This window comes from Solanum verrucosum, unplaced genomic scaffold (assembly GCF_900185275.1).
Source record: "Solanum verrucosum unplaced genomic scaffold, falcon-dt-bn FXZP01000292.1, whole genome shotgun sequence".
Taxonomy (NCBI): Eukaryota; Viridiplantae; Streptophyta; class Magnoliopsida; order Solanales; family Solanaceae; genus Solanum; species Solanum verrucosum.
Genome location: NW_026019927.1, coordinates 59,786 through 87,773, shown reverse-complemented (window position 1 = coordinate 87,773; position 27,988 = coordinate 59,786). Strand labels below are relative to the sequence as shown.

The 27,988-nt window shown below is 37.0% G+C and overlaps 1 protein-coding gene across 1 annotated transcript; it reads left to right on the top strand.

Moving 5' to 3' along the window:
• The first annotated feature begins 2,152 nt into the window (after positions 1–2,152).
• Positions 2,153–17,528, top strand: LOC125827758 (casein kinase 1-like protein 1). The gene is made up of 14 exons (XM_049507087.1): positions 2,153–2,404; positions 2,479–2,519; positions 14,333–14,402; positions 14,483–14,631; positions 14,715–14,810; positions 14,903–14,973; positions 15,556–15,617; positions 15,803–15,866; positions 15,935–16,019; positions 16,098–16,224; positions 16,311–16,393; positions 16,464–16,527; positions 16,692–16,819; positions 17,182–17,528. Exons 1-14 carry the CDS (start codon positions 2,329–2,331, stop codon positions 17,470–17,472), a joined length of 1,407 nt encoding a protein of 468 aa, XP_049363044.1. The 5' UTR covers positions 2,153–2,328; the 3' UTR covers positions 17,473–17,528.
• Positions 17,529–27,988: the final 10,460 nt, after the last annotated feature.

Here is a 27,988-nt window from a genome sequence, read left to right as displayed (position 1 = left end):
TTACAACCCCAACATTATTCGTGACACTTCTTTGCTTGATTAAGTTGCTCACAAATTGTCTACTTGAGTTACTAGTACTTAAACTACTTGCAAGTTATTTGCTTGAATACGAAATTATCCAATAAGCTATTTATTTAATTGGATATACATAATAAATATATCCCCTGCTTGCACATTCTACAAGAGTGCAAATGAAATCATCAATCATATTTTTTAAAGCTACAATATAAAAATGTTCTAAAATACGATAATCCATAATAGGTCTAATCCTACTCCAATCAATAACATTATCTTTTCTTTTCTTCTGATAAATGGCGTAAAACTTGAAATTTAGTTAAGAACAGTCCCTTTTAACAATTTCTTATTTTGGAAAGAACTAATTTCATTTTTTATGACATATTTGAATAGCTAGAAATAACAATCTCTTTAATTAGAAGAAGACACCCATCAATATTTATGATACAATTGCAAAAGCTACTGAATACGCCCTTTTAATTGCTAAGAATGAAATTGATATCAAACATACTATCTAGAGCTGTCAAATGGGAGGCCCGCTAGGGTTGGGTTAGGTGGGGTTGGACTTAATTTTTTCAGCCCATTTAGGAACGAAGATTTTTAGCCCAGCCTCATTTGATCCGCTAGCCTCGTGGCCCAACTTGCAAGCCTCAGAGGCCAGCCCGTGGGCTGTGAATTTTAAAAATATTTATTATATATGTTTTATGTAGTGTTTTATTTGTTAAGATTTTGTCAATAAATATTTTTAAAATATCAATATAAAATCAAGTCTAACTTCTTTGCATATCTTTTACATTTTAGGGTCATTAGCCCACTAAATTTTCTTATTATCCTAAACCCATTACTCCATTATAACTATGAATCTTTGACCTCCTCTATTTTTGTTTTACGCCTAATTTTCCACTTCTCCTTTATTGTTTCATTTATGAAAATAGTGATCATGTAATTTTTTTGCTTGATGAATCTTATGAATGTTGTATATTGACTATTATGTTTTTGTTTTGTAAGTAATTCACTGAAGTATGTGTAATTCATGGATGAATTTCTGTATGTATTGATGTCGTGTTCATCAAACATCAATGTTTGATGCTCTTTCTAAGAGGCCAATATTGTCATTTTGTTGGTTGAAGGGTCAATCCATCCCAACCCTTGGCCCACTTAGGGCTGAGTTGGACTGCTATTTTATAGTCCCTTTAATTAAAAGAGTCAGCCCATCTAAGCCATTTAATTCTCTAGCCTATTTTGACAGCTCTAATACTATTAACGTAAAATGAAAACCTCCATTACTTTGTCATTCTAAAATATAAATTCAATACTGATGATTCCTCCTTAGGTAATCCTTGGGTAGGGGGTACTGGAAGAGTTATACGTAATAATAGAGGTGATTGGATACTAGGCTTCATGAAGAATATTCCAAATAGTATTAATACTCTGACAGAATTAATATCTCCTATACAAGGGCTCAAGATTGCAAAGGATAACAACTTGATGCCTTCGAAAATCTCAACGAACTCAATTGAGAAAATAATTTTTTTATCAACAATGACCATGAATCTTATGGCTCTATAATTCGTGAATGCAGATCATTGATGCAACAATTGAGAGATCCAAAATTCTTGCATACTTATTGAGAATATAATAAAGTGATCTCTTAGCCAAGAAGTAAATATTTGATCGCATAAGAATTTTGCTAGTTCCTCCGGTGTTTGCAAATAAGGAAATTTGGATAGATATATGAGAAACTACATTTACAAAGGAAATTTCAGCTCACAATAATAATTTAATAACAATTAGTACTACAAGGAATAATACTATTCCCTTATTTTGTAATGTTACTTGAGCTTATTTGCTAATAATAATGTTATCGAGTTTTTTTTTTAAAAAAACAACATTATTATTTGTCATATTATAAAATAATGAAGAAAGAAAGAAAAAAAAAACAAATAGAAAAGCAATTAGTAGCTAGTTTGAAGTCACGTGACATAGGTTCATTTTGCCAGAACATAGCCACCAATAGCACTTAAGTGGTCACGCGTCTTCTCAACGCGTGTCATAATTATTCGCACAAACTCGAAATTATAAACCCAAAAAAAAGGAAAGAGAAGGGCATATGTGCAACTATATAGAGAGAGAGAGAAACATGCTGAAGATTCTTTTTTTCTCTCTCTAAATCTTCTTCAACCAAACCCTAGCGTAGCAAATGTTGTAGATAGACAGCAAAAATCACAACCTCGAAGAAACTCTCTACTGAATTTTTTCTTTCGGCGTACAAAAGCTGGGTTTTGGTAGCTTCACTAACTAATTAGGGTTTTGATGGAGACTCGTGTTGGGAACAAGTATCGACTCGGTCGGAAAATTGGCAGTGGATCTTTTGGAGAGATCTATCTCGGTTCGTTTTTCTTTTTTCAGAAACTTCTCACTCTGTGTTGATTGATTGATGTTAATTGCGATTCTGTGGTGCAGGTACTAATATACAGACTAATGAGGAGGTAGCAATTAAGCTGGTGGGTGGATCTCTTGGACCAATTACTTTTGTTCTGTTGATTTTTTTACACTTCCTTTTTCATCCCGGTTATGTATTTTATTACTATTTCTTTTGGTTGATTTGGAAGTTATCAACTTAACCCTTGCTTGTCCTCCCAGTTATCAAAAAGCCACATTCTCAGTGCTCATGACTGGAAATCTCCCTTTTAGAACAGAAGAATTTAGTTGTTCATTTGAAAATAAGTTGTATTTTGAAACTTATGTGCCAAATTAGGTAGGTGATGACTTATTAGGGTACGGTAGTCGATACAGTTGAGTTACTGTGAAGCACCAATTATATCTATCTTAGTTTCGAATTGTTTGCTTAAGTACATGCGAATGATGGCTTTCTGCTTCCTAGTTCCCTGTATAGTATGAATTTTTCATTGTTTGTGAAGTTGAGCATGTATGCTACGTTGATACTTGATTATCATTGGAATGATCGTAACGCAGCCAAATGTGGTAATATACATGAATTTAAAGTATTTCAAGAACATTAACTTTTTGGAAAATAGTAGTTTTGGTCCCTTATTTATTTGCATTACCCCCGCTTTTGGTTCCCATATTATTTTATTGAGCACGCTTAACCCTCAATTGAACTTAGTGCCCGTTTGGATTAGCTTATTTTATGTGCTTTTGGCTTTTGAACCTTTTTTTTAGTTTTGGAGGTGTTTGGAAAGGTTAAAAAGTGCTTTTAAGCACTCACTTTTAGGCCAAAAAAGTTTAAAAGTAAGCCAAAAGCTAAAAGTAGCCTCCAAGGCCTAGCTCAAGTGGCAAAAGGTGGAGGATTTGTGGCTTAGGTCGCAGGTTCATGCCCCACACCATGCAAAGCGAAGCCCGATATTTAAGTGGAGAAGGGTAGAGGGGCGGGCCCATTATCCACCGAGTTTAGAAGACTGTGATTGGTCCAAAGGGTGGGTCACAGACGGATTTCTCGGTTATAAAAAAGAAGAAGCTAAAAGTAGGTAACCTCTACTTATAGCTTTTAGCTTTTGACTTGCAAGTTACTTTTTATAAGCGCCACATTCAAACAGGCATTAATCGTACAATTTTGGTTCCTTGTTGACTGAGGCTAACATACATTTACTTATGCAAGCAAACAAAGAAACCATAATTTTTTTGGCATGCCTGAGACCATATTGTAGGGCATTGTTATCTGCTCTTCTCGATAACAGAGGCAGAATGTCCTCTTGCTCATCAGCCATGGAAAAATGCTATTCCAACTGTAAAAGGGGTTTTGGTTGAGCACATTACAACTTCCATTAAAATATCGCCAGTAACCTAATCCCCAAGAATTTCTAAGCTGCAGACTGGAAAATTGTGGTGGTTAGGCTAGGGCTGTGTGATAAGGCAGGGAAATTCAAGGAAGGTGAGTACTATTATGTTGTTTGGGTATCATGATACTCGAGTCAAATTGAGCGAAAATGATTTTATTTGTTCATGGGTGAGGACATCTTGTCATGCTGCATGACTTACCATCTTTATGGAAGGAACATTATGCATTGAGGTTAAATGTAGGGGGATTTATTTTTGGGAATATTCAAAGTTCCTTTGTTCTCTAATCATCTAATGCTATGATACTTGTATAACCATTGAAGTTCTTCACTTCAGTAAATGAGCTTCTAACGGGAGATCTTTTGTATTTCTACAATTGAGGAAATTGTAGTTGGCCCATCATACTTCGTAGAAATGTAGGGGAAACAATTGACAAATGATGATTTTTCGTAGTGCAATTGAATTTTTTTCCTATTAGGGATATGTTTATGAAGGCAATTATCAGTGAGTATGTGGAGACAATGTAAACACGTTGTTCCTGCCCATACAAGGGAAAGGAAAAAAAGAAAATGAAAACCACCAAAACTTGGTTGTACATTGTATTAAGTAGTTCTAAGGGGAGGTTTGATACTTTGCAGTTGGGGCAACCCCATTTCCACTGTTAGTTGGAATTGGAAGCTTTTTGTTTTCTTATTTTCCCTAGGATATTTTAGTTTCATCAAAAGTCAATAGCAAATCATTGAAACAACACCAAGAATATTATTTTTTTCCTGGAAGTTTCCCTTTCTCGCATAAAAGCGATCTAGATTTGTACACGCTGCGTATGGGGAAGGATCAAACCATGGGAAAGAATCTACATGACTCACCTTCTTTGGACAGGTTTTCCACTAGATTTTAGTGCATTGAATAACTATCTTTTCCTTGTACGCATTTGAGTACTCAAGGCCCCCTTTCTTTTCGCGGCAGACGTCTCCGTCAATTGGTGGAAGACTTAGGCATACCGGAGGGTACGACTTCAAGGGATGGACTCGATCGACCTTCCATTCTCATGTTTACAATTTACATCACTTCTCTCTTTCTAGCATTGACCAGACAAAGGTTTCAAATGAGCATCCCATGGGGCAGCCATAGCTTAGAGCATCTACCTCTAGCCAAATACCATCTAATCAAAAGCTTAAGCTAATAAAGAGAGTATATTTTATTCACTTAAGTATCGCAACACATACTTAAGTATGTCTTCAACCTTAAGCATGTGAAGTTTTTTTTATTTTTATAATGGGTGGTTGTGAGGCTCAAACTCAGAACTTTTGCTTGCTCTGATATCATGATAGGATAATGAACATTGGACCTTACCCGACCACAAACTAGCTCATCATGTCAGTATGCTTAGACCATAAGGAAACCAATTGCACCATCCCACTTTGATGTGGGACTTCCAGTTGCCTTAGTGTGCCTAGTAACTTAAGCACAAATGACATAATATATGGGTCCCACATCATGTAAACAAAGCATTGAGATGGCCTAGCTTTAATACCATGATAAAGAAATGGACCTTGGGTCTAACTCATCCCCCAAACTAGCTGAAGAGGTGAAGATTGCCCAAGATCAAATAAAGAAACAAATTTGCCATTCTATCCTACGAGGTGGGACTACTAAACACCCTTGCACGCTTAGACTTGGCAACTAAATCATGGACAAGATAATGCGGGGCCCAAACATTGGGTGAAACAAGAATGGAGTTAGTCTGGCTTTGATAAGAAAAAGTATTGCAGGTCTAAACTCAATCAAAAAATTAGTTCAATAAGTGAGGATTGTCCAAGACTTTATAGATTGACCAATTACACCATCCCACTTTGATGTGAGGCTTCCAACACCTAAGTGTGCCTTGGCTTGGTAACTGGAGCGTTAACAACATAATATATAGGCACAACGCACGATACAACTCCATAAAAACACACGCTCTCACAACCACCATTTTTAATGGTGCCAAAGTCCTCTTGGCTTCAGCTACAACACCCATCGGTATTCTAAGTGGGTATTATTCATAGCTTGCATCACATGTATGTCATCCTCTCTAATGACTCAAAATAAACCAGTTTTGTTTGACCAAATCACATTCAAAGGGGACAGAGAGCCTTTTGAATTTATCCGCCCCTTGTAAGTATGAGCTAGTGCCGCTTAGCTTTAGACAATTAGGGCTTACGTACTAGATTTACTTAATGGTCAAATATACTTTGTGGAATAACTTGGAAAAATATCTGGAGGACTGCAACACCAACAAAAGTTAAATGCTTTACTTGGCTGGTCATTAGAAATGCATGCTTGACACATGAAGTCTTGAGGAAGAAAAGAAAGATCATACTTCCGTGGTGCTCTTTATGTGGAAAGACGGGGGAAACTAACAGTCACCTATTCTTACATTGTACTTTCACAACACAAATATGGTCCATGTTTCTCAACTATTTAGAAGTGAAATGGACTATGCCCGAACATACAACTGATTTACTTAGTTGTTGGATCAGGAGAGGAGGTAGCAAGAGACAGAAGACCTGGTGGAATTTGATTCCACATTGCATTTGGTGGACAGTGTGGAAGGAGAGGAATAGTAGGAATTTTGAAGATATATCCAATTCCATTCACAAGGTTAAATGGAATTGCATTGTATCTCTATATTTTTGGTGTAAAGAGATAGGATTAGAGGATTCAAATCAACTTTTAGAACTCTTAGGATCCTTGTAAGTATTATGCTTTTTGTTCTTTTCTGAATTTTGTAAAGGTCCCCAGCATATCCTTAATGCTGAAGAATACAATGTTTACCAATTCTCAAAAAAAAAAAAACTTGGAAATCAAAATGAATAAGTTATAACTTAGGGACTGTGATTGTTGTTATCCTTAATTTTATTAGTTATAACTCTCTCCATCTCATTTTATGTGATGCTATGTTGTGATAAGAATGCCATGTTCCTGTATTTGGTAACTACTAGTTTAAGTGCACACGCATTGTGTGTGTGCCTTGTCTCAATAAGTATTATTTTTAAAGAAAATTCACATAAATATTATGTTAAAAAGTGAGGTTGAATTATGAAATAAAAGGGTAGATTATTGAAGATGATAAATATAATAAATAAGGAAATTGCAAATTAGAACTTCTCAACTATTAGTTATTATATTCAACGTATAATTTTTTTCAAGTAATATGGCTTAAATAAAGTATTGTGCCAACTAAAATTTTACTTACCCAAAAAAAGGTATTTTGTGGCAATAAATCACCCAACACAAGTTGGTTTCACTGTTGAAAAATCAATGCATGGAGGTGCAATAACATAATTAATCATGACATATTACGACCTACAGATCCTATCAAAAGATATTCTATTTATATTAAAAAATACATGACCATAGCGGTGAAAACACGAGATAAATTGACATGGATGCTAAAAATACCTTCTCTTAATTTTCTCATCAGCAAATATTGAATTATATTCTAGCTTCTTTGTCCTTTAGTATCTCGCCAACTTTTCTTTTTTATTGTCTTTAGTGTAATTGTTTATTTTCATCGTCCTTGTCACTTTTATTGTTTTGCCTGTATTGTTGTGATTATAATAACGAAGGATTTAATGCATACAATTTAGTTTATTATTAGAAAAATAATTAAATAGCTATTTTTAATTACAAGAACATACCTAGTGTAGTCCCACAAGTGGGGGTTAGGGAAGGTAGGATGTATGGAGACCTTACCGGACCTTTGTAGGGTGGAGAGGTTGTTTTCGATAGATCCTTGGCACAAAAGAGAAGTTTTCGAAACAAAGTAAATACGATAGTAAAATAGGAAGTTACAAAGTAAGTAAAACAATAGAAGTACCACACACTAAAGAATATAGTGATTAGTAACTACTATCATTAATAGGCAGTTATGCTCCAGATGTTTTTTTTTGTGAAGCTGAAATAGTGACAATAAATCATCTTTTTCTGCATTATGCATTATAAAGTGACTGGGAAATTATGGCAATGGTTCATTAACCTGAGGGGTATTAGATGGGCCATGCCAATGCATGAAATCAGTCAGGACACAAGGAGAGATGGAAGATTGTCCCTGCGTGCATATGGTGGACAATTTGGAAGGAGAGAAATTAGAGATGTTTTAAGAACAAGAGCATTCCCTTCCAAAGTATAAATATGTGGTTTGCGAGCTATTGCATAGGAGCGGGGGTTTTACTCTGTGCGCACCCAAAGGGTAGCGGCTGCGGGTTTCCATTGTCATAAAAAAAAACAGTTTAGCAACCTTTTACTTTTGGTGTATCCATTCTGTACCCAAGGATATATAGGACATTACCCTATTTTTAGATAGTTTTATAAGGGATATAGGTGATAGATGTTGTTTTGGCTGACCCTTCATACTTTTGATGTGACTACTTAGGAGCACACTATTGGTGTACTCCTTTTGTTTATAATACTAGTTAACCTTCTAAAAAAAAACTACTACCACTAATAGGAGGGGATAAGGCTAGACCCTTGCCTCTCCCGTATGTAGTGCGGAACACTCAACTACCTACTAAAAGTCTATTCTAATTGTCAACCTCTATACCTTCCTATCTAGGGTCATGTCTTTAGTAAGCTGGATTTGAGTCATGTCGTGTCTAATTACCTCCCCTCAGATCTTTTTCATCCTACATCTACCTCTCCTAGTTTCTGCAATAGCCAACCTCTCACACCCCCTTATTGGCGCTTCCATGCACCTTCTCTTCACATGTTTGAATCATCCCATTCTCACCTCTCTCATCTTATCTGCTAAGGGGGCCGCTCCCACTTTGTCCCTTCTAACTTTGTTTCTAATGATATCTCTTCTAGTATGCTTACAAATCTATTTGAGCATCTGCATCTCTACTACATTCACCTTTTAGACGTGGATTCTCGATTGACCAACACTTTGTCCCATGCAACAATGTCAGTCTAACCACTGCTCTATAGAATTTACCCTTCTTATCACACAGTACCCCCGGTTGCGATATCCCCCCCCCCCCCCCGGCTCCAATACAATATGCGACGTCATCATCAATCTCCTTGGATTATGGACCCGAGATACTTAAAGCTCCTTTTCTTGGGTATGATTTCTTGTTCCACAAATGAATACTCAACGAAATAGGGCATGCATATTCTGTGATCAACTGATCATGGGTTACTTGCAAATTATGCAACTCCATATTCATCAATTTACAGGAAATTAAGAATAAAGACAGATCAAATATACCTGCTGCAAGTCTCTTTGACCCAAATGGAAATTGTTGAATACTGTATATTAAAATAAGTAATGCTTTTATCTTTCGAACAACCAAAGATGCGTGTTCAAGATTTTCATGACCTTGAAAATCTTGTGTTTCTTTTCACCAATTATAATAACCTCTTTATGGCTGCTTCTGACATTCTGCCAATGGCTATGCCTTAATTTTATATTCTCAAAATTCGCTCCTTATGTTGTGTTTTTCTTCTTTTGGTTCTCTTCCTATTCTAATATCAAGAATGTATGTATGTTATTGGCACCAACAATTATGGTATAGCAATTGAGTTAATATTCCTTTCCCCTCTTTCCTTTTCTACTTATATGAGAAATTGTAGAGCTCTTATGAAACCTCTAATTCAGTTTCATTGATTGATAGATTCCTTTTTAGTTTCCTTATATTCTGATTCCGTTACCTCCTCTTTCCTTCTTTCTTTTCTAACAAATTAAAATTTCTTGAATTTAGCTTGGAATACAAAAAGTGTTGGAAGTATTAAAGAATGACTTTTGAGTTTTCTTATTTGGGTGAAATGAATGAACATATGTAGGGAGAAAGAAGTTAAAAAAGAGGGATCCTTGGCCAAAGAACTATGCCACATCAAAAGTTTATAGATTACAATTATATTATTTATAGATAGATAGTTTCTGCAATTTTGGTACCTTGCATATATTGAGTTTACATTCAGAAGTCCTCTTTATTTCTCAAACTTCTTACACAAGTCAAACAAAGTGGCAGAAATGTGATAGGGGGAGTATTTCTTGACTTCATTAATGCCTTCTTATAAAAGAGATTATCAGCTGCCAGTTTTGGGCTGAGACAACAGTTACTGTAAAGAATGAAACTATCTTACAAAACTTGGGTTGCCCCTTGTAGGAATGTTCCTATTTGCTTAGCACAGTGTTTTGGACGGCGAGAGGCGACAAAAGGCGACAAGGGCCTGCCTCGCCATGCAGCGAGGCGCTCGCCTTTTTGAATCGAGGTGCCAATTAATACCAAAAATTAAAAATATTTAATTGCATATATAAATATCCAAAATCTCAATAGCAATAACATATATTAGCAAATATTTCAATTCAAAAACTAAAAGTAGATACTTAAAAGTCTAGAACTTTAAAGACCCAATAATTCAAAAGACAATACTAGAACTCTAAAAGTCTATTCTTCTTCAAAACTATCCAACTCTTGAAGATCAACATCCTCTACATCATTATATTGATCCTCATCTTCTTCCTCCTCGTAGTCTTCATCAATTAGTGTCCGAGTCCTACTTGAAGTTGAACTTGTAGATGTAGTTTCTACTCCTTTGCCCATGTCAAGTGCTCTTGATCTTGAAGAAAGTCCCCTAAGATGATAGATACTCTCATCAGCTCCAATTGCCGCAGCAACACTACCCCAAGTAAGATCATCATCCTCATATACTAGTTCATCTTCTTGATGTTCGGGGCATCCAACTAACCATTCATTTGAATCATCAATGTTATCCAAGCGAATTGGATCAATGAGATCACGAGCATCATAGCGACGTTTCAATGTTCTATTGTACTTAATGTACACTAGATCATTGAGACGCGATAGTGCAAGTCTATTCCTCTTTTTGGAATGAATCTGTGCATAAGTTATAGATATTAACTAATAGATATTGATAATAATATAATATGGAAATTAGGATATAATTTTTTTACTTATGTGTTCAAACACACTCCAATTTCGCTTACATCCGGATGAGCTACAAGTTAGGCTTAATACTTTCATGGCAAACTTTTGCAAGTTTGGTGTTTCACTACCAAATAGTGACCACCATTCAACTATAATAAAATAAATTTAAAGGTTAATGAGTATAAATAAGTCAAATATTTTAAGAGCTAAATCAACTCACTTACCCGGTGGCCTTGTGTCTCTAGCTCTTTTAGCCGGACCCCAACCAAATAGTCCATTCGCCATTTTGTACCTAGGAAGCTCAGTGACTAGTAAATCTTGTATTGTTGTATCAAGGATCATCTTCTCAACACATGCATAATACTCGGTCCACAGACTCTGTAGTAAAGTTCCCTCTTCTTGAGCTTTATAATACAATCCTGGGTTCAAAACATGGCCTGCAGCATGCAAAGGCCGATGGAGTTGGTCTGACCACCTTGCATCAATAATTTCAAACACTTTCTCATATTGCTTCTTAATTCCACGAAAACCCCGTTCAATAGTTTCTTTGGCTCTATCCATTGCTTCATAAATATAGCCCATTGGTGGTTTTTTCTCCCCATCCACCAAACAAAGCACTTTTGTCAAAGGGCCACAAACTGTAAGTGCTCGAACAACATCATCCCAAAAGTGGGCAGAAATAATAAGATTGACAACTTCTTTCCCCAAAGTTTCCTTTGCAAATTTACTTGAAGTCCATTCGGATGAGAGGACTAAAGTTCTCAAGTTTTTTCTTTGTATGTACATAGCTCTCAAAGTTAAGAAGGCCGTTGCAAATCTTGTCTTGGCCGGTTTCACCAAATTTCTTTCCTTGGTGAATTTTCTCATCAAGTTTAACAACAATTGCCTTTGACTAATGTAAGAATGGATTCTGATGGCCTTCTTAAAAACTGTTAAAGTAAGATTATAGTAATTAGTAGCTAATAAGCATTAAATATTGACTATAAAGAAAGTTAGAGGATAGGAGAGTGATATTACCGGAAGCATATGGCTTAACCTTGAATATGTCACCAAACATCAAGTTGATGCAATGAGCGGCACATGGAGTCCAATAAATGTGTGGGTACACACCCATCATCATGCTTCCCGCTTTAACATTCTCACTAGCATTATCAGTGACAATTTGTACAACATTTTCCGGTCCAATTCTTTCAATAGTGCTTTCAAACAACTTGTACATTTTGGTGGAATCGGTAGATTCATTGCTAGCATCAATGGAACCAAAAATACACTACCGATTGGAGAATTCACCAAAATATTGATGATCATTTTACCATTTCGTGCCGTCCATTTGTCCATCATAATGGAACATCCAAACTTTGTCCATTGCACTTTATGCTCATCAATAATTTTTTCCACTTTCTCCACCTCTTTTTTTAGGTGAGTAACTCTAACTTAATGGAATGTAGGAGGCTTCATTCCGGGGCCATGTTGTCCTACTGTCTCAATAAATTTATCAAATGATTTGTGATTGACACAATTAAAAGGGAGCCCCGCATCATACATCCATATTGCGAAAGCACTTACCGCACGTTCTCTTAGAATTTTTTTTGTTTCATCAATTCCTCCTCCTTTTTCAAAGCCTCCTTTTTGTGTTGATTTCTGCGGAAAATAGAGATTCATAGGGCCTTTCGTCACATTCCGCGCAGTGGATGATGCACCTCCACTAGAAGATATCTTTGGAGTTTTGGAGGGAGGCATCATTTCCGCATATTCACCCATATCATCAACATCATCAATATCAATATACTCTTCCGGCTGCCTCACTTGAAATTTGGGATTATTAGCGATTTTATTTTGCATATAAGCCCTTCCTTCTTCTCTAATCGCCGACGGACAAGCAGTACATTGTTTAACATTCTTGAAACCACCCACTAAATGTTGCTTGTGTCGAGTTATTCCACCATTAAAAGTACTCCCACAAAAGTTACAATTAACCGAATCTTTCGTTGCTCCTTGAGTACCATAATTCCATCCAATGTCCCTCTTTTTGCTGGCATCCGCCATTGAATTCAGTTAATTCACTGTTTATGGACAAATGAATAAATAATTATAGTAGAATTTTTATTTTTATTTTAAAATTATAGGCAGTAGCAGTGAAATGTGAACAATAAAACAGAGGGAAAAAAACAGAGGTAAAAAACAGAGCTGTGAAGGCAGCTGTATCTCAAAAAGAAAGAAGCAACAGAAACGATACGAAAAAAGCAGAGAAAAAGATATCTGAACAAAGAACTGAAGAAGAGAACTCAAGAAGAAGAAAAAAAAGAGGTCACCTGGCAGCAACTCCTGCGATGAAGGAGGAGAAGAGACGCGAGGCCGAGGGGAAGAGGAGCAGCAACTGTGCGATTAAGGAGGAGAAGAGACGTGAGGGGAAGAGGAGCAGCAACTCGATCGACTGAAGGTGGAGAAGAGATCGCAAGGAGAACGCGACTGAAAGTTTGAAAATAGAAAAAAAACCCTAATTTTGACTAATATTATTAAGTCAAATCTTTTTAAAAATTAAAAATCCAAAATGGCGCCGCCATATATGTCGCCTTCTGGTCGCCTTTTTGATGTCGCCATGCCTCGGTGTAGAATGGCTCGCCTCGCCATATCGCCTTTGGCAAATGGCACTCGCCATTCATAACACTGGCTTAGCACTTGTTTTCTGAAAACTTACATCAGAGGAACAAGTGAACTATGACTGGATTTCTCTCTATTACATTGGACATGGGCATGTTTTTAGTTTGACAGGTCCAAAAAGAAAATGCTATCATGGAAGTACGTTGATCTTGAAGGTGATTACGTTTTAAAACATTATGTAGTTCTGCCGCCTTGTTCAATTTCTCACACAGATGAGGAATGTTAGCCCTAACAGAATAGTTCTTTTTGCCTGAGTTCAGGCAGGTATTGGAGAAGCTTGTGCTTCATTATTGTCCTTGGGGGTTCGCTAAATTGGCACAGGTTGAGGAACTTGTGTCTTAGATCACAAGTTTGAGCCCTGTGCCAAGCAAACTCAGTCCAATATTCAAGTGGAGAAGGGTAGACCCATCATACCTGAGCTACGGAGGTTGCGGTTGGCCCAAAGAGTTAGCTCCAGACAAAATTCTCAGTCAAAAATAAGAAGTTTGTTCTTCATGATTTAAGTCCACAAGTGGGTGAACACATATCTGCCCCTCCTTTCCCTTGCCAACAACAACCCCCCCCACCCCCCCCCCCCCCCCCCCTTCTTTTTACAAATAAAAAGTTTGTGCATATATGCTAATTTCTGATCGAAAGTGAATTGGACCTACATACCTCATAACATTGTTGTTCATAGCTTTGAAACACATCGATCAGTTGATTCTTTGACTGGGAAAAAGATGAATAGAACTCCCATGTATATCATATTCCTTTATCGAAAATACTTCCTATGATTACATATCTGGAAGTGTTAATCGTTTTCTTTATTTATCTTTTTGTGCATGTGTTCATCTCTTTCTTTTTTCTCTTGGCCCCAACTATGTGAATGACTGCATTATTTCTTCTATTATGTTTTTAAGGTCTGATAAATGCTGGTGATATTGCAGGAAAATGTCAAAACAAAGCATCCTCAGTTGCTATATGAGTCAAAGTTGTATAGAATTTTGCAGGGAGGAAGTAATAGTTTCTCTGTGTTTTCTCTCCTTTTGACTTTGTTTTCATGAGTAATGGTACTAATTCTGATACTTCTGTTTTAGCTGGAATACCAAATGTGAGGTGGTACGGTGTGGAAGGAGATTACAATGTTCTAGTCATGGATTTGCTTGGACCCAGTCTTGAAGATTTATTTAATTTTTGCAGTAGGAAACTTTCCCTGAAGACAGTTCTGATGCTTGCAGATCAAATGGTAATAGTTAGTATAATGCTTCTTATTTAGTCTTAGTCTACCTAAACTTGTCGGTTACATGGCTATTCCATTTTTTACTGCAGATAAATCGCATTGAGTTTGTTCATTCTAAATCATTCTTGCATCGAGATATTAAACCAGACAATTTTCTTATGGGCTTGGGAAGGCGTGCAAATCAGGTCCGATATTTTGATTATTAATTTTTACTCTTTGTTATCACAATTTCCCAGGATTTATGTATTACTATAGTTTAGTTCGACTTAAAATGCAGGTCTACATAATAGACTTTGGTCTGGCCAAGAAGTACCGAGACAGTTCAACTCACCAACACATACCTTACAGGTAACTTGATAGCTCCCATTTGTAAGAGCATTAGTGTTTGCAGTGACTGTTTCTTTTCGTTGAGAATATGTTACAGTATAGTTCATAGGAATTTCTCCCCTTGTCAAATTGTTCTTCTCCTTGATTTTAATAGGTGCAGAATCTTTTTTCAGTTTGCTTTAGAACTTCCATCTGAAGAGAAAAGACTGAGCAGATTATATACGTAAATTCCTACCTTTGGATATGATGAGGCAATTTGAAGAAAGTTTTTGTCAATTATGAAAGAAACAGATGTGAATTTTTTTTGCTCTAATTAGCAAAATGTAACACTCCAGCTGGGGGATATGTGATAATTACAGATTGTGGCAGGTGTATGGATGATGCTAAGACAATTCGAAATGCATTTCTCTAAGATCTGTTATGTAACAAATGCATGTCTTGAAGTTACCCAATGCATGTCTTGGTGCTGCGAAAAATCTTATGATGGGAATATGTCTATTCCCATCTTTATTTTTAAGTGTCCCCAAGTTCTTTTCTGTATGAATGCACATGCATTTGTGTTTTGTAATTTATCTGTGCCTTATAAGATATTTTGCACTACAGAGAGAACAAAAACTTGACAGGCACTGCAAGATATGCTAGCATGAATACTCACCTTGGTATTGGTGAGTGTTCCTGTTATTTATATTTGTGTGCTTATTCTTTACCTCGTTGATCCAAATCCTGTAAAAAAAAGCGAAGACTCCCCTCAAGAAGATTTCACTGAAAAGCATGGCGTGGATCGCCAACAGGTGTACAGCTCGAAACAATGCTGTATTTCTCACTTAATATGCTATTACTGTTGTTATAGAACAAAGCAGGAGAGATGATTTGGAATCTCTTGGATATGTACTGATGTACTTCCTAAGGGGAAGGTAAATTTTGCTGCAATTGCTTTCCTCATTGTTTTATTCAGCTTCTTTTGACATCTAGTTTATTGCAGTCTTCCTTGGCAAGGGCTGAAAGCAGGAACTAAGAAGCAGAAGTATGATAAAATTAGTGAAAAGAAGGTGTCAACATCTATTGAGGTAATTTATTTGCAAATTTGGTGATTGGATTTTCTTTAGACACATACATCTAAGGAGCATTGGTCTACAATTTTGCAGGCTTTATGCCGGGGTTATCCTAATGAATTTGCATCCTATTTCCATTATTGTCGTTCACTACGCTTTGAGGATAAACCAGATTATGCTTATCTGAAGAGAATATTTCGTGACCTCTTCATCCGCGAAGGTCTAAACGAATTTTGAAAGATTTTTTTTAGCTTTATCTGGTAATATGCAATGTAGGCTCCCCTTACACTTCTATGTGCATTGCAGGCTTTCAGTTTGACTATGTTTTTGATTGGACCATATTGAAATATCAGCAATCCCAAATCGCAGCTCCTCCTTCCCAACTTCTTGTAAGTGATGAAATATCGCTTTTTCTACATGTGTGCAGAGATTATATCTTATGATGGCTGCTTTTATTAGGGCACTGGTGCTGGAACCAGCTCAGGCATGCCCCCAGTTATCCCTAGTGCAGAAAGGCCGTCAGGTGATCTTCCAGTATCCTGTCCTTATTTTTGTATTCTAAAATTGAAGACATTGAGGTTTATTTTTATTGTCTGGCTTCGTCACTTACTGGTGAGTGTACTGGTGGAGACCTTCCTGTCTCTTCCATTTGGGATTTTCATTGTGCCTACTCTCAATAATTTGCAGGTGAGGAAGAAGGAAGACAACCAGCAGATGCTTCTCGAAGGAGATATTCTGGGCCTCTTGTAAATGCAGGAAGTTTGTCCAAGCAGAAAAGTCCTCTCAGAAATGATTCTACCAGCAAGGATGCTATGGTAAGTTAGTTGGATTAACTTAGATAAGATGGTAAGATTCTTAAATTCCGGAGCTTCTAGGATATAGATTAGTCCATAATTGATTTTCAGAGATCAGTCCATGATCAATTGTAGTGAATCCTTGAGTGTAAGTGTGCGAGTGTGTAACTGTCGTTTTGTTGAAGTGCTCTGCCAGTTCTAAAATAACTCTTGCTTCAGAATTCAGATGATTTGGACAAAGAATCTAGTTCTGTATTTCCTTAGTCCCAGGAAAAACAAAAGAAGATAATAGTGTTTCAAGTTGTTGATATGGAACTTGATATATGCTATATATGATAAGTGATCTTTTTTGCCACATTATGATGAATCGTCCAATTTTTCAGTTGCCAAGCTCCACTTTCCTGGGACGATCAAGTGGATCATTGCGGCGAGGTCTAGTGTCTGGCAGCCGTGAGACTTTCACTGTAGGAAATGACTCTGATCCTACACGTTCTCGAGCGCCTGAGGCTAGTCCAGCGACCATGCACAAAATATCAAGTGGACAGAGAATCTCCCCTCTTGTTGGATCATCAGATCCTAAACATGCTTCATCTGGCCCTGGTGTGAAGAACTATGAATCCACACTTAAAGGAATTGAGAGCCTACATTTCGATGAGGAAGACAAGGGTCACTAATGATTGGAAACCCTTTCATCACATTCTTGTAAATTTCTGACTTGTGGTAGAATTGAGGCCCTGAAAGTAGATTTAAAAAAAAAAGAATTTCGGGGTTGAAAATTAGGGATCTAGAGCGTGCGTTGGTGGCTATATATAAATAGATAGCTTTGAATGATGCTAATGCATAATGTGAGATGGTTTCAATACAAGCTCATTGTCGTGCATGTTTCAAAATTGTGCTATAAGACATCTCCTTGTCCAGATGATGTGAAAATGTATATTTAAATGGTCCGCAGTTATATTCTAGTTGAATGTCAATTTATTTTTGCAACAAAGTGAAGCGTACGCCCATTTTACCATGGTAAGTTGAATGTGTGTGCCACCTTACTTGCAGCAAGTGAGATTTCTATGTGTCTGTCTATTGCTGGAGTTGGTAAAATGGGAATGCTAGAATGCCCTTTCTGAGGTCAGGATTACAAATTGACTCTCTAGTTATGTACGTTTTTTTTTAATCTTTCTTCCCTAAGTATTACATTACAAATAATATAATTTGAAGTAAATGTGTCTAAGGGAGCAATAGTTCAATCTGCATTAGTAGAGATGGTTCAATTCACAAACTTTTAAACCGCTTCGTGTGACAATCTTGTTCAGCTACTTGAGGGTAAATCAATGTTCATAAGGCACTAAGCTACTGACGCTTAGTTAGGCGAGAAAGAGTTTCAAGTCATGTATATTAAATCAGTCCTGCATAATTTTCTTTTCTCCATTTTTTGATAATTAACCTCAACAACTTTTTCTAGCTAACATTTCAACAATTGTTTTTAATTGCTAATTAACCATTTCTAATTAATATTTCAACAACTAACAATCACGGGACTCGTCTAGTTTAAATTTAAATAAAAAGAAGTTAAAGTCAAAGTCAAAGTTTATATTTTTGATTTTTACTAACTACAAACATTTAATTTTCTTTGAATTCCTATTTGGTACTGCATAAATCCGCCCCGCATTAATTCACATTTGTTAATGCGACCGACTGCAACCAAAATTCACATTTGTTGAACTTAGCAAATAGCTGGCGATCTTTGAGGGTTTGCATAACAATTCTCAGATGAGTCGCATGCTCTTCAACACTTTGTTCATTAAGTCCATGAAAGTTATAGGAGAATTTATTAGTCCGAGAGACATAACTACAAATTCATAGTGACCATACTGAGTCCTGAAGGCTATCTTTCGGATGTCACTATCTCCGACTCTGAGCTAATGATAGTCAAATCTGAGGTCTATCTTAGAAAAGCAACTATCACCTTGAAGTTGGTCGAACAAGTCATCAATCCTGGGGATGGGATACTTATTCTTGATTGTGACTTTGTTCAATTGACGATAGTCAATGCACATTCTGAGAGAACTTTTTTTTTTACGAACAACACTAGAGCACCCCATGGAGAGATACTGGGTCTGATGAAGCCCTTATCTAGAAGGTCTTTCAACTGATCTTTCAATTCCTTAATCTCAACTGGAGAAATTCTGTAAGGAGGAATCAAAACAGGTTGGGTATCTGGAAAAAGATCTATTTCAAAGTCAATTTCCCTTTCGAGATGAACTCCGGAAGATCTTCTAGAAACACTTCTGGAAACTCATTTACTACTGGGACTGACTCAAGATTTGGGGTTTTGGAGTTTGAATCCTTAACCTGAACAAGATGATAGATATACCCTTTAGGGATCATTTTCCTAACCTTAAGGTACGAGATAAACCAACCTACAGGTACTGAGTTACTACCCTTCCAGTATAAGACTGGCTTGTTTGGAAACTGAAGACTAATGATCCTAGTCCTACAATCGACTGAGGCATAACAAAAATGTAACCAATCCATGCCTAGAATGATATCAAAACCTACCATTTCTAACTCTACAAGGTCTGGTGAGGTGACTTTCTGAGAAACGGTGACAGGGAAATTTCTGCATACCCGTCTAGCTATAATTAGGTCACCAACTAGAGTAGAGACTAAGAAGGGTTTTGAGAGAGTTTCTGGACTGACAAAGAAGTTTGCTGCTATATATGGATTGATAAAAGAAAGTGTAGCCCCTGGATGTAACAATGCATAAACATCTAAATGGAAGACTTGTAAAGTACCAATGACAACATTAGGAGAATCATCCTTGTCCTGGCGAGCCTGAAGAGAATACAACCTGCTCTAGCACTGACCACCACTTGTACTAGACAAGGCACCCTGCTGAGTGGGGTGACCTGCTCTCATTGTTGAAGTTGTAGACTGAGCCCTGTTAATGTTACCTCTTTATCCTTGCCTGGCAGAAGGGAAATCCTTCAGCCTATGACCAAACCACACCCAAAACACCCCTCTCGACCTGCAAGAAACTCACCCAGATGGTTCTTACCACACTTCCGAAAAGATGGAAAAGTCCTATTACCTGAAGCACTCCCCTGAGACTTAGAGCCTGATGCCCTCCTTTTTTGATCCTGTCAAAACCTAGGGAATGGAACACTATATGATGAAGGCGTTGGGGCTGTAGACCTCTGCTAAAATTGTCACGCCTCGAGCTACCCCCAAGACGCGGACACGGGACCTAGGACCACAAGTGATCCCAAGCTAACCCTGCTGGCATGATCATGAGCATACTAAAGATAATAAACTGATGCGGAATCTAAATCATAAATAAATTTGAAAAGATGGGGAATACCCATATACTATAGCTGAATATATCAAATCTGAGAGTTTAATACAAAAGAAATATCAAACTCAAAACACTAGGCTGAATCTAACTATGTCTGAATTAAGCCTCTAAACTGACTAGAAATGTTGGGACATGCCCCAACTAGATCTAAAAAAAACTGAAACTAAAGACTAAAAGCGATAAAGATAAACATGTCACTAGTCCTCGAAGAATGAGGACTCACCACTGATGCTGCTGAACTGAAGATCGGGAATCGATCTAAGCGTGATTTGGATGCTGAGAACCTAAACCTACATCACGAGAAGATGTAACGCATGTATGTGTCAGTACTTGAAGGGTACTGAGCATGCAGGATAGAGTAAAGCTGAAATAATATATAACTGAACAAAGCAATAAAGCAATGAAATAATCTGAACATGATATAGATACTGAAAATACTGAATACTGAGCTAACTGATGCAATGACCAAATTTATAACATGCTGAGACTGAATACTGACTGTACTGAAATATGGTTAATGCAATAGAGTCTGACTGAACTGTGGGAGCTACTAATAACCGACATAAAACCATATGAGCTAAATGTGGAGTCCGATGTATACGCCCCATCGAGAGGACCCAATATACCCGACCAAAGGTATAGAGGCATGACTGGCGTGATCACTAAACTGATGTTGCCCACAGAGGGGACTTACACTTACGTGGCTCGTAGTTCTGGGACTATATGGGTACGCTGAAACCCTAGTCCAACTCGGTATTATGCTACTCCCAATAGATTCAGTGGTTAACACATTATGACTGAGTTTCTGTAAATACTGGATAGCTCGAAACTGAACATGCAAACTGAGAATGCAACAATTAATCTGATAATGATGCATTCATAAACTGAGGCATGTATAACTGAATATATTATGATTGAAATACTGAATAACTCAAAATACTGACATGTAGATACTCATACTTGAAAACCCTTTTTTTTTAAAAAACAATTCAACATCATATTATACTATGATCATTGATGACTTGGGAAGTCATACTGCATAAACATTGATGGTATATCTAGATACCGTACTATTCATACATTGATGACCTACTCAATTGTCATACTAATCATGTTTTAGAAGCTCTTTCTCAAAACTCATCTTAACTTTCTCAAAAACTCAGTTTAAAACTCAAGTGTTGTCTTAAAGAAAAGCTTCTCATGATTAATAACTCAAAATAGGGTTTATACTGAAATATACTGATAATGTGGCATAAAACTGGAGCATGTATATCTGAATAACTGAAATATCTGACCTAACATGTGTAATTCAAGAACTAATGAAATACATAGCTAGGGTTCTGAAATTTATGTAAGAAACTGAGCAATAACATGATAATCTGATTTGGAACATTTAAATAACTAATTCATGATGATCTGTTGAAATTCTAGAAACCCTAGGTCTGTTCATAATCATGGAATCAAGAATCTGACTGAATTCTAGGGACCTAATGGGCAAAAGGAACCCACTAGTGAAATCCCACATACCTGGTGACGAATTCCACGGAGAAATCTTTCGATTTCGGGGCTGGAACTGAAGAAGCCTCACTACGTTCTTGAACTAGGGTTCTTGACCTTTTTCTCCTTCTTGATTCTAATTTTCTAAGTTTTGATTAATGATTTTGACTTGGATAAGTTCTAGTTATGTTTGTAGGTTTAAACTGATTAAAACCTCATGATTTAGGGTTTAAACGACGTATCTTAGGGGTTAAATAAAATAGGAAAAGACCAAAAGACCCCTGAATTAGCTGCTGTCGGAGTGACTGACGGACGGGACTGACGGTCCGTCAATCAATCGACGGTCCGTCGATTGGGTCCGTAGGTCGAGTCTGCCCGACAGGGCTTCACTAAAACGGGCATAACTTTTTACTCGGAGGTCAGAATTTAGCAAACTCGGTGGCGTTGGAAAGATAATTCAATTATCTATCTAACCATAGTTTATAGGACACATAATTAGTTTTGTGCTAAAAGTTATTACCATCTGAAGTTGACCCATCAATATTTTTCATCTAACTAGCTGCTAACCTCATCTACGGTCAGACCTACGGACCGTGGATCGAATGACGGTCTGTGCTGGTCGACCGTAGTTTGTGTCAGAGGCCGGTAAGGGAAGTCTTGATCCACGGACACAGACCACGGACCGTGGTCTGATCTACGGACCGTGGGTCTGTCCGTGAGTCGGGACTTAGCCAAATTTTCTGACTGAGTTCTAGGAAAGTTTTCTGTAACGAACCACGAACCTGCAGGACGGACCGTGAGTCCATCTACGGTCCGTGGATGGTGTCCATGAGTGCCACCTGTAACACCAGAAATATGAAATCTCTATTTTTGGATACGGGGTGTTACAAAAATTGTGAGCGATTTACATTGCTCGACCTATGCGAGAGTATTCATAGTTGCCTGTTCTAACCTTTTGTTATCCTTGGCCAGTTCCTTTAGCTTATCTCCCTCAACCTGATGAGCATGGGTCATCAGTCTAGAGATATCCATATCCCCTAATAGCATAGCATTCCTGCACTCGGTCTTCACCAAATTGGATACTACAAATAAGAACTTGCTCATATGTGCTCTCGAATCGACAAACATATGTGGAGCATACCTGGAGAGTTGAGTAAAATTTAGCATGTATAACTCTACCTCAAGTTCTTAAACTCTTGAGCCTTAGCCTCCCTCAACTCTATCGGGAAGAACCTGTCCAGAAAAGCTCCAGTAAAATAATCCTACGTCAGAGGAGTTACAACCGCACCTTTGTTCTTTTCCCCTGCGTGAACCAGATATGAGCCATATCCTTAAGTTGATAGGATGCTAGCTCAACACTATCAGTACCAGCCACTTGCATTACCTCAAGAATCTTCTTAATCTCATCAATGAAGTTATGTGGGTCCTCACAAACCTTCGACCATAGAAACTATGGTGCATTCATACAAACAAAGTCTCGAACCCTGGCTGCAGCTGATCCACCAGTGGGGTTTGCAGGAAATGAGGCCTACTGATTGGTCTGGTTGGCTTGAGCCAATAGCTGGATCGCATTATGGAACTCTACATTCGTACCTCATGGTTTGGGTTTGAAGGAACTACATTAGCATTGCGTGCGTTAACATTTCATGTGTTAGCTCTCCGAGGAGGCATGATCTGAAACGTATAACGATGGATTAGAAAGGAGAAGTTGAATCGCACTTAATCACACTATAAATATAACAATGAAGTGAAGTTTTTCTTAGAACACTTTGTAGCCTCCCCCTCATATGTGTGACACGCTTCACACTCATGAAAGAGACTCTACTTAGTGTGGCGTCTAGACACCCTAGGACTCTTGAACCTAATGCTCTGATACCAAGTTTGTCATGCCCCGAGGCTATCCCCTAAACGTAACACGAGACTTAGGATCACAAGTGACCCCAAGCTAACCCTGAGTCTAATATATCACAAGCATACTTAAATATAACTAAGAAAGTGAAAGCATAACTGTAAAGTGAGTCAAAACTAAATGAACCCCAAGTGAGGATTTGACTGAAAATCCATGGGAAACAACCCAAAACAACTGAATACTAACTCTATGTCTGAAAGACTCTAATACTGATGAGCTACTGGGATAAGTCACCAGCTAACTCTAAAGATACTGAAGGACTGATAATAAGCTAACTAAACCAACAACATAAAGAAACATCCTCGAACTATGAGGGCTCACCACTAAAGTTGCTGAGTATAGGCTGGAAGTCGATCTAAACGTGATCTGGATGCTGAGCGCATGAACCTACATCATACAATGGTGTAGTGCAAAAGTATGCGTCGATACTTTGAATCTACTGAGCATGCAAGATATAGAAACTAAGCTGAACAATATAAACTGAACATAGGAATAAGTTGTACTGAAGTAAAGCTGAAAATTGAAAACTGAACTAGATGCAATGACCAAGTACTAATCATGAAGATGACATGCTGAACTGAATACTGAAGTAAATGTTGATAACATGGTCAATGCAATAAGAGTATGACCGTGGGAGCTACTATTAACTAACATAAACCACGTGAGCTAAACCTGGAGTCCGATGTATACACCCCAACGAGAGGACCCAATATACCTTATCAGGGGTATAAAGGCATGATTGTTGTGTGATCAATAAAAAATGATGCCCAACAGAGGGGACTTCTAAACCTACGTTGGCACACAGTTCTAGGACTTTGAGGGTATGTTGAACCCGAGTCCAAATTAGTGCTAAGTCTACTCCCAACTGAACATGTATAGCTAAAATGCACTGAAATATTGAGTAGCTCAAAATACTGATATGCTATCTGAGAATGCAACATCTATATATGAAATTCGAATTCTAAAGCATGATTTTCTAATTGATCTACCTAGCAATTATAATTCATGAAATGTTGATAGTTAATACAAGCTAGGTTTCTAAGTTCTATACATGGGGATATGCAACTTTTCCAAGAAACAGTCTATTTAAATCGTGGAAACTATAGCAGCTAAAATCACAACGAATCTCCAAGGTTTTGAAAACCCTAGGTCTGAACAATTTATGAGAAATTGAAGAACTGACTGAATTCTAGGGACCTAATGGGAAAAAGGAACCCACTAGTGAAATTTCACATACCTGGTGACGAAAACTATGTAGAAATCCTTTGGATTTCGGGGCTGAACTTGAAGAAACCCTTTGCTTGTTCTTGGGAGAAAATGTCGCCTCTTTATATTCTTTTCTTTCTAAGTAAGATGATTTTAGGAGAATGAGGATTTTAGGTAGTTTCCGACTAGTTTACTAAGCTTAGACTGGGTAAAATGACGTAGTTTAAGTACCATATGCATGGGGGAAAAGACCAATGCGACCCTGACTTAAATGCTGCCGAAGTGATTTCAAGAAGGGCTTTGCGGGCCGTCTAAGGCATGATGGCCCATCTAGCAGCTCGTGAAGATGCCCTGCCCGACATGGCTTCACTAAAATGAGTAACTTTTTACTCCGGGCTCGGAATTATGCAAACTTAGTGGCGTTGAAAATAGGACTCAAAGACTTTTAATTTGATAGGTTATGGGATACCTAAATCATTTTTTTTCTAAAAAATATGATCGTTTGAAGTTGACCCAAATCTCAAAGTCTGTCAAGCCTCTTTCACGAGCCACTTCACTGCTCGTGTGAAGCTCCATGGACCATCTAGTGGTCCGTAGTCCTTCAGAGTATCCATGGTGGTTATGTGTCTCCTTCACGGGCCACTTCACGACCCGTGTGGAGCTCCACAGACTGCCTAGTGGTCTGTGGTCTTTCACAATTTATTGGGTGCACAACCACGAGCAGGGTGACGGATCGTGGTCCTCTGACGGCTCGTTGACCCCTCCGTGGTTTGGCTTCTCTCTTGTTCAATCTTGGTTCAGATTTTTGAGGTGTTATAATAGGGATCTTGTACGTTGAGATAGTAGTTAGACAAGCAATATACAATAAATTGGGGAATTGCACATATCAGTCAATATTATTATAGTAAAATGATTATTAGTTGAATTAATCAATCCTATATCATAATAAATGAGTCGATTTTAATTCAATTCAAGACTACAAATTAGATTTAATAGTGACTTTATACATTGAGATAGTTATTAGACAAGTAATGTGCAATCAATTGATCGAGCAATTGCACATGTAAGCCGATTTTAATTGATAAATATTATAGTGTTAGTCTAATTTTACACTAAAAGTTAGATCTAATAGATATTTTAATTAACTATGTTGTAGCAAATTCGCTACTTGCTAGGACAACTATAGTAATTGATTTAACATATATACATTAGGAAGTTCTCTACTTGCTAGGTCCACTATAGCAATTATTGTAAAATATATCAACATGTTATCTACTTGTTGAGACTTTTGTAGCAATTGTTGTAACATACATCAACCAGTTCGCTATTTGCTGAATTTTATTTATCAATTTAGTGAGTTGTGAATTGTCTAGAAGTTGCTAAATTTTTAGTTAGTTGTTATAGTAAATTGATTATTAGTTAGATGGTATTAATTTATATTAAGTTAGACTTAGGATGTAACTCTCCTAGTGTTGCTAAAATTTTTATAGCAATTAAATTATTGTAAACTGTTGTAGTAAATTAGTTCATCTGTTGTTATTAATGTAAACTGCTGCAATAATTGGTAACAAGAGCATTCAATAACAGAAGTACCCAAACAACAACAATAACGACAAGTGAGACAAAGTTCACAAACAACAAGTAAAAGCGAGTGTTTTTATGAAGCATTTCTCCCGGAGCATGTAGTTCTTTTGTACCGAACCCTTTTGCATATGAAATATTTATTCTTTTTTGTTGAAAATGATTCTCCGATACCCGTTCGCCTCTTATTTGCCTTTCTTCCCAACTTTCTTGGTTCAACATATGGAGGAGGTATTTCCCTTTTCTAAAATTTCAATGGTGGGACGGGTTTAATTTCCTCCAAGTATGTAAAAGATATGTCTCTACCTTATAATAAGAAGAAGATTATTTATAAATCTATCTCCCATAGTCTTCACCATATTGAGAGTGGAGCGCTGCCATAACATGTGGATAAGGTATCTTGTCAAGATCAAAGACTCTACAAGTATAATAAGATTTGCAATGTAAATCGACCGCAACTGCATCATGACCAGAAATAACATATTTGTAGTTAGCAGTTTGATGAATCAATAAATTGTTCCAATATTAACATTTTTTGCAATGACCCCTTCTATTGAAGGAACAAAGATAGTTGGTGTATTGTGGAATTCCATACGTCTTTAATGAAATTTTTCTTCAAACTTCTTATTCATTTTATCCAATAGAGCAAAAATGAAAAAATCTTTTTCATCAACACACAGTGCGTTAATTGACTCAGCAATGTTTGATGTCATGATATTAAATCTGAAAAATAAAAAATAAATATATTATAATTTAAAGATATTTAAATTTGCATTTGTTTCATCTGTTACTGCAATAAATTTTACAGTTGCTACTACAGATGCATCAAATGTAGCAGTTGTTGTAAATTACTACACCTCAAATATGTCAAGCTCCACAGATATATAAAAATAATAACAATAAAGTATACATGTTTCCCGGAAAGAATACCCTACTCCATCTGTGAAATTCAACATTTTCAAGATGTGCGATGACCCCTAGAACCATATCTATGATTTGATTGAAGTGATCATTGAATTCATCTTCACTATATGCTTGTGCTTCTTTATAAAACTGGTAGATGATTTTTCCATTGTGAAAATTATTTCGGATATTTTCTTTGAGGTGCACATGCAACATCCATAATGAGCTAAAGGGTAGGCAATTGAAATTATTTTTTTAATGCTCGGCGATCAGAAATTATGCAAAATTCAGGGATATCATCTACAAAGTTGCTCATTTGCAAAAAAAAGAAAATACCGATATGAGGCATCACACTTAGAATCAACAACACAAAAAGCTACTGAAGAAATACGTTTCTCTACATCTGGTGCAACAACAAATAACAACACTCCACTGTACATTTCTTTAAAAAATGTTCCATCGACAACTATGACTTTTCTTATTTGCCTAAAATCAAGAATTCAAGCCCATATAGTCATAAAAAAATACTCGAACTTACTATTTTCATCAAGCTTCAATGATATCTTAGTTTCCGTATTTATTATGCTAAGCATATAATGATATGTATCCATGCTCATGTGTTCCCCTAATCAAAGACTTTGCAATCTTGATTCCCTTCCAAATTTTTCAATAACTTATTTTACAGCTCAATTCCACACGGATTGAAGTCTTCATATCTTTTATGGGTGGGATTTTACCCTTGGAA

Excerpts from the sequence above, each read along its gene's own strand:
- LOC125827758 (XM_049507087.1), top strand. The coding sequence starts at position 2,329 with ATGGAGACTCGTGTTGGGAACAAGTATCGACTCGGTCGGAAAATTGGC. Across the intron at positions 15,618-15,802 it reads GAATACTCACCTTGGTATTG|AACAAAGCAGGAGAGATGAT; the intron begins GTGAGTGTTCCT and ends CTGTTGTTATAG. Across the intron at positions 16,020-16,097 it reads AGGTGTCAACATCTATTGAG|GCTTTATGCCGGGGTTATCC; the intron begins GTAATTTATTTG and ends ACAATTTTGCAG.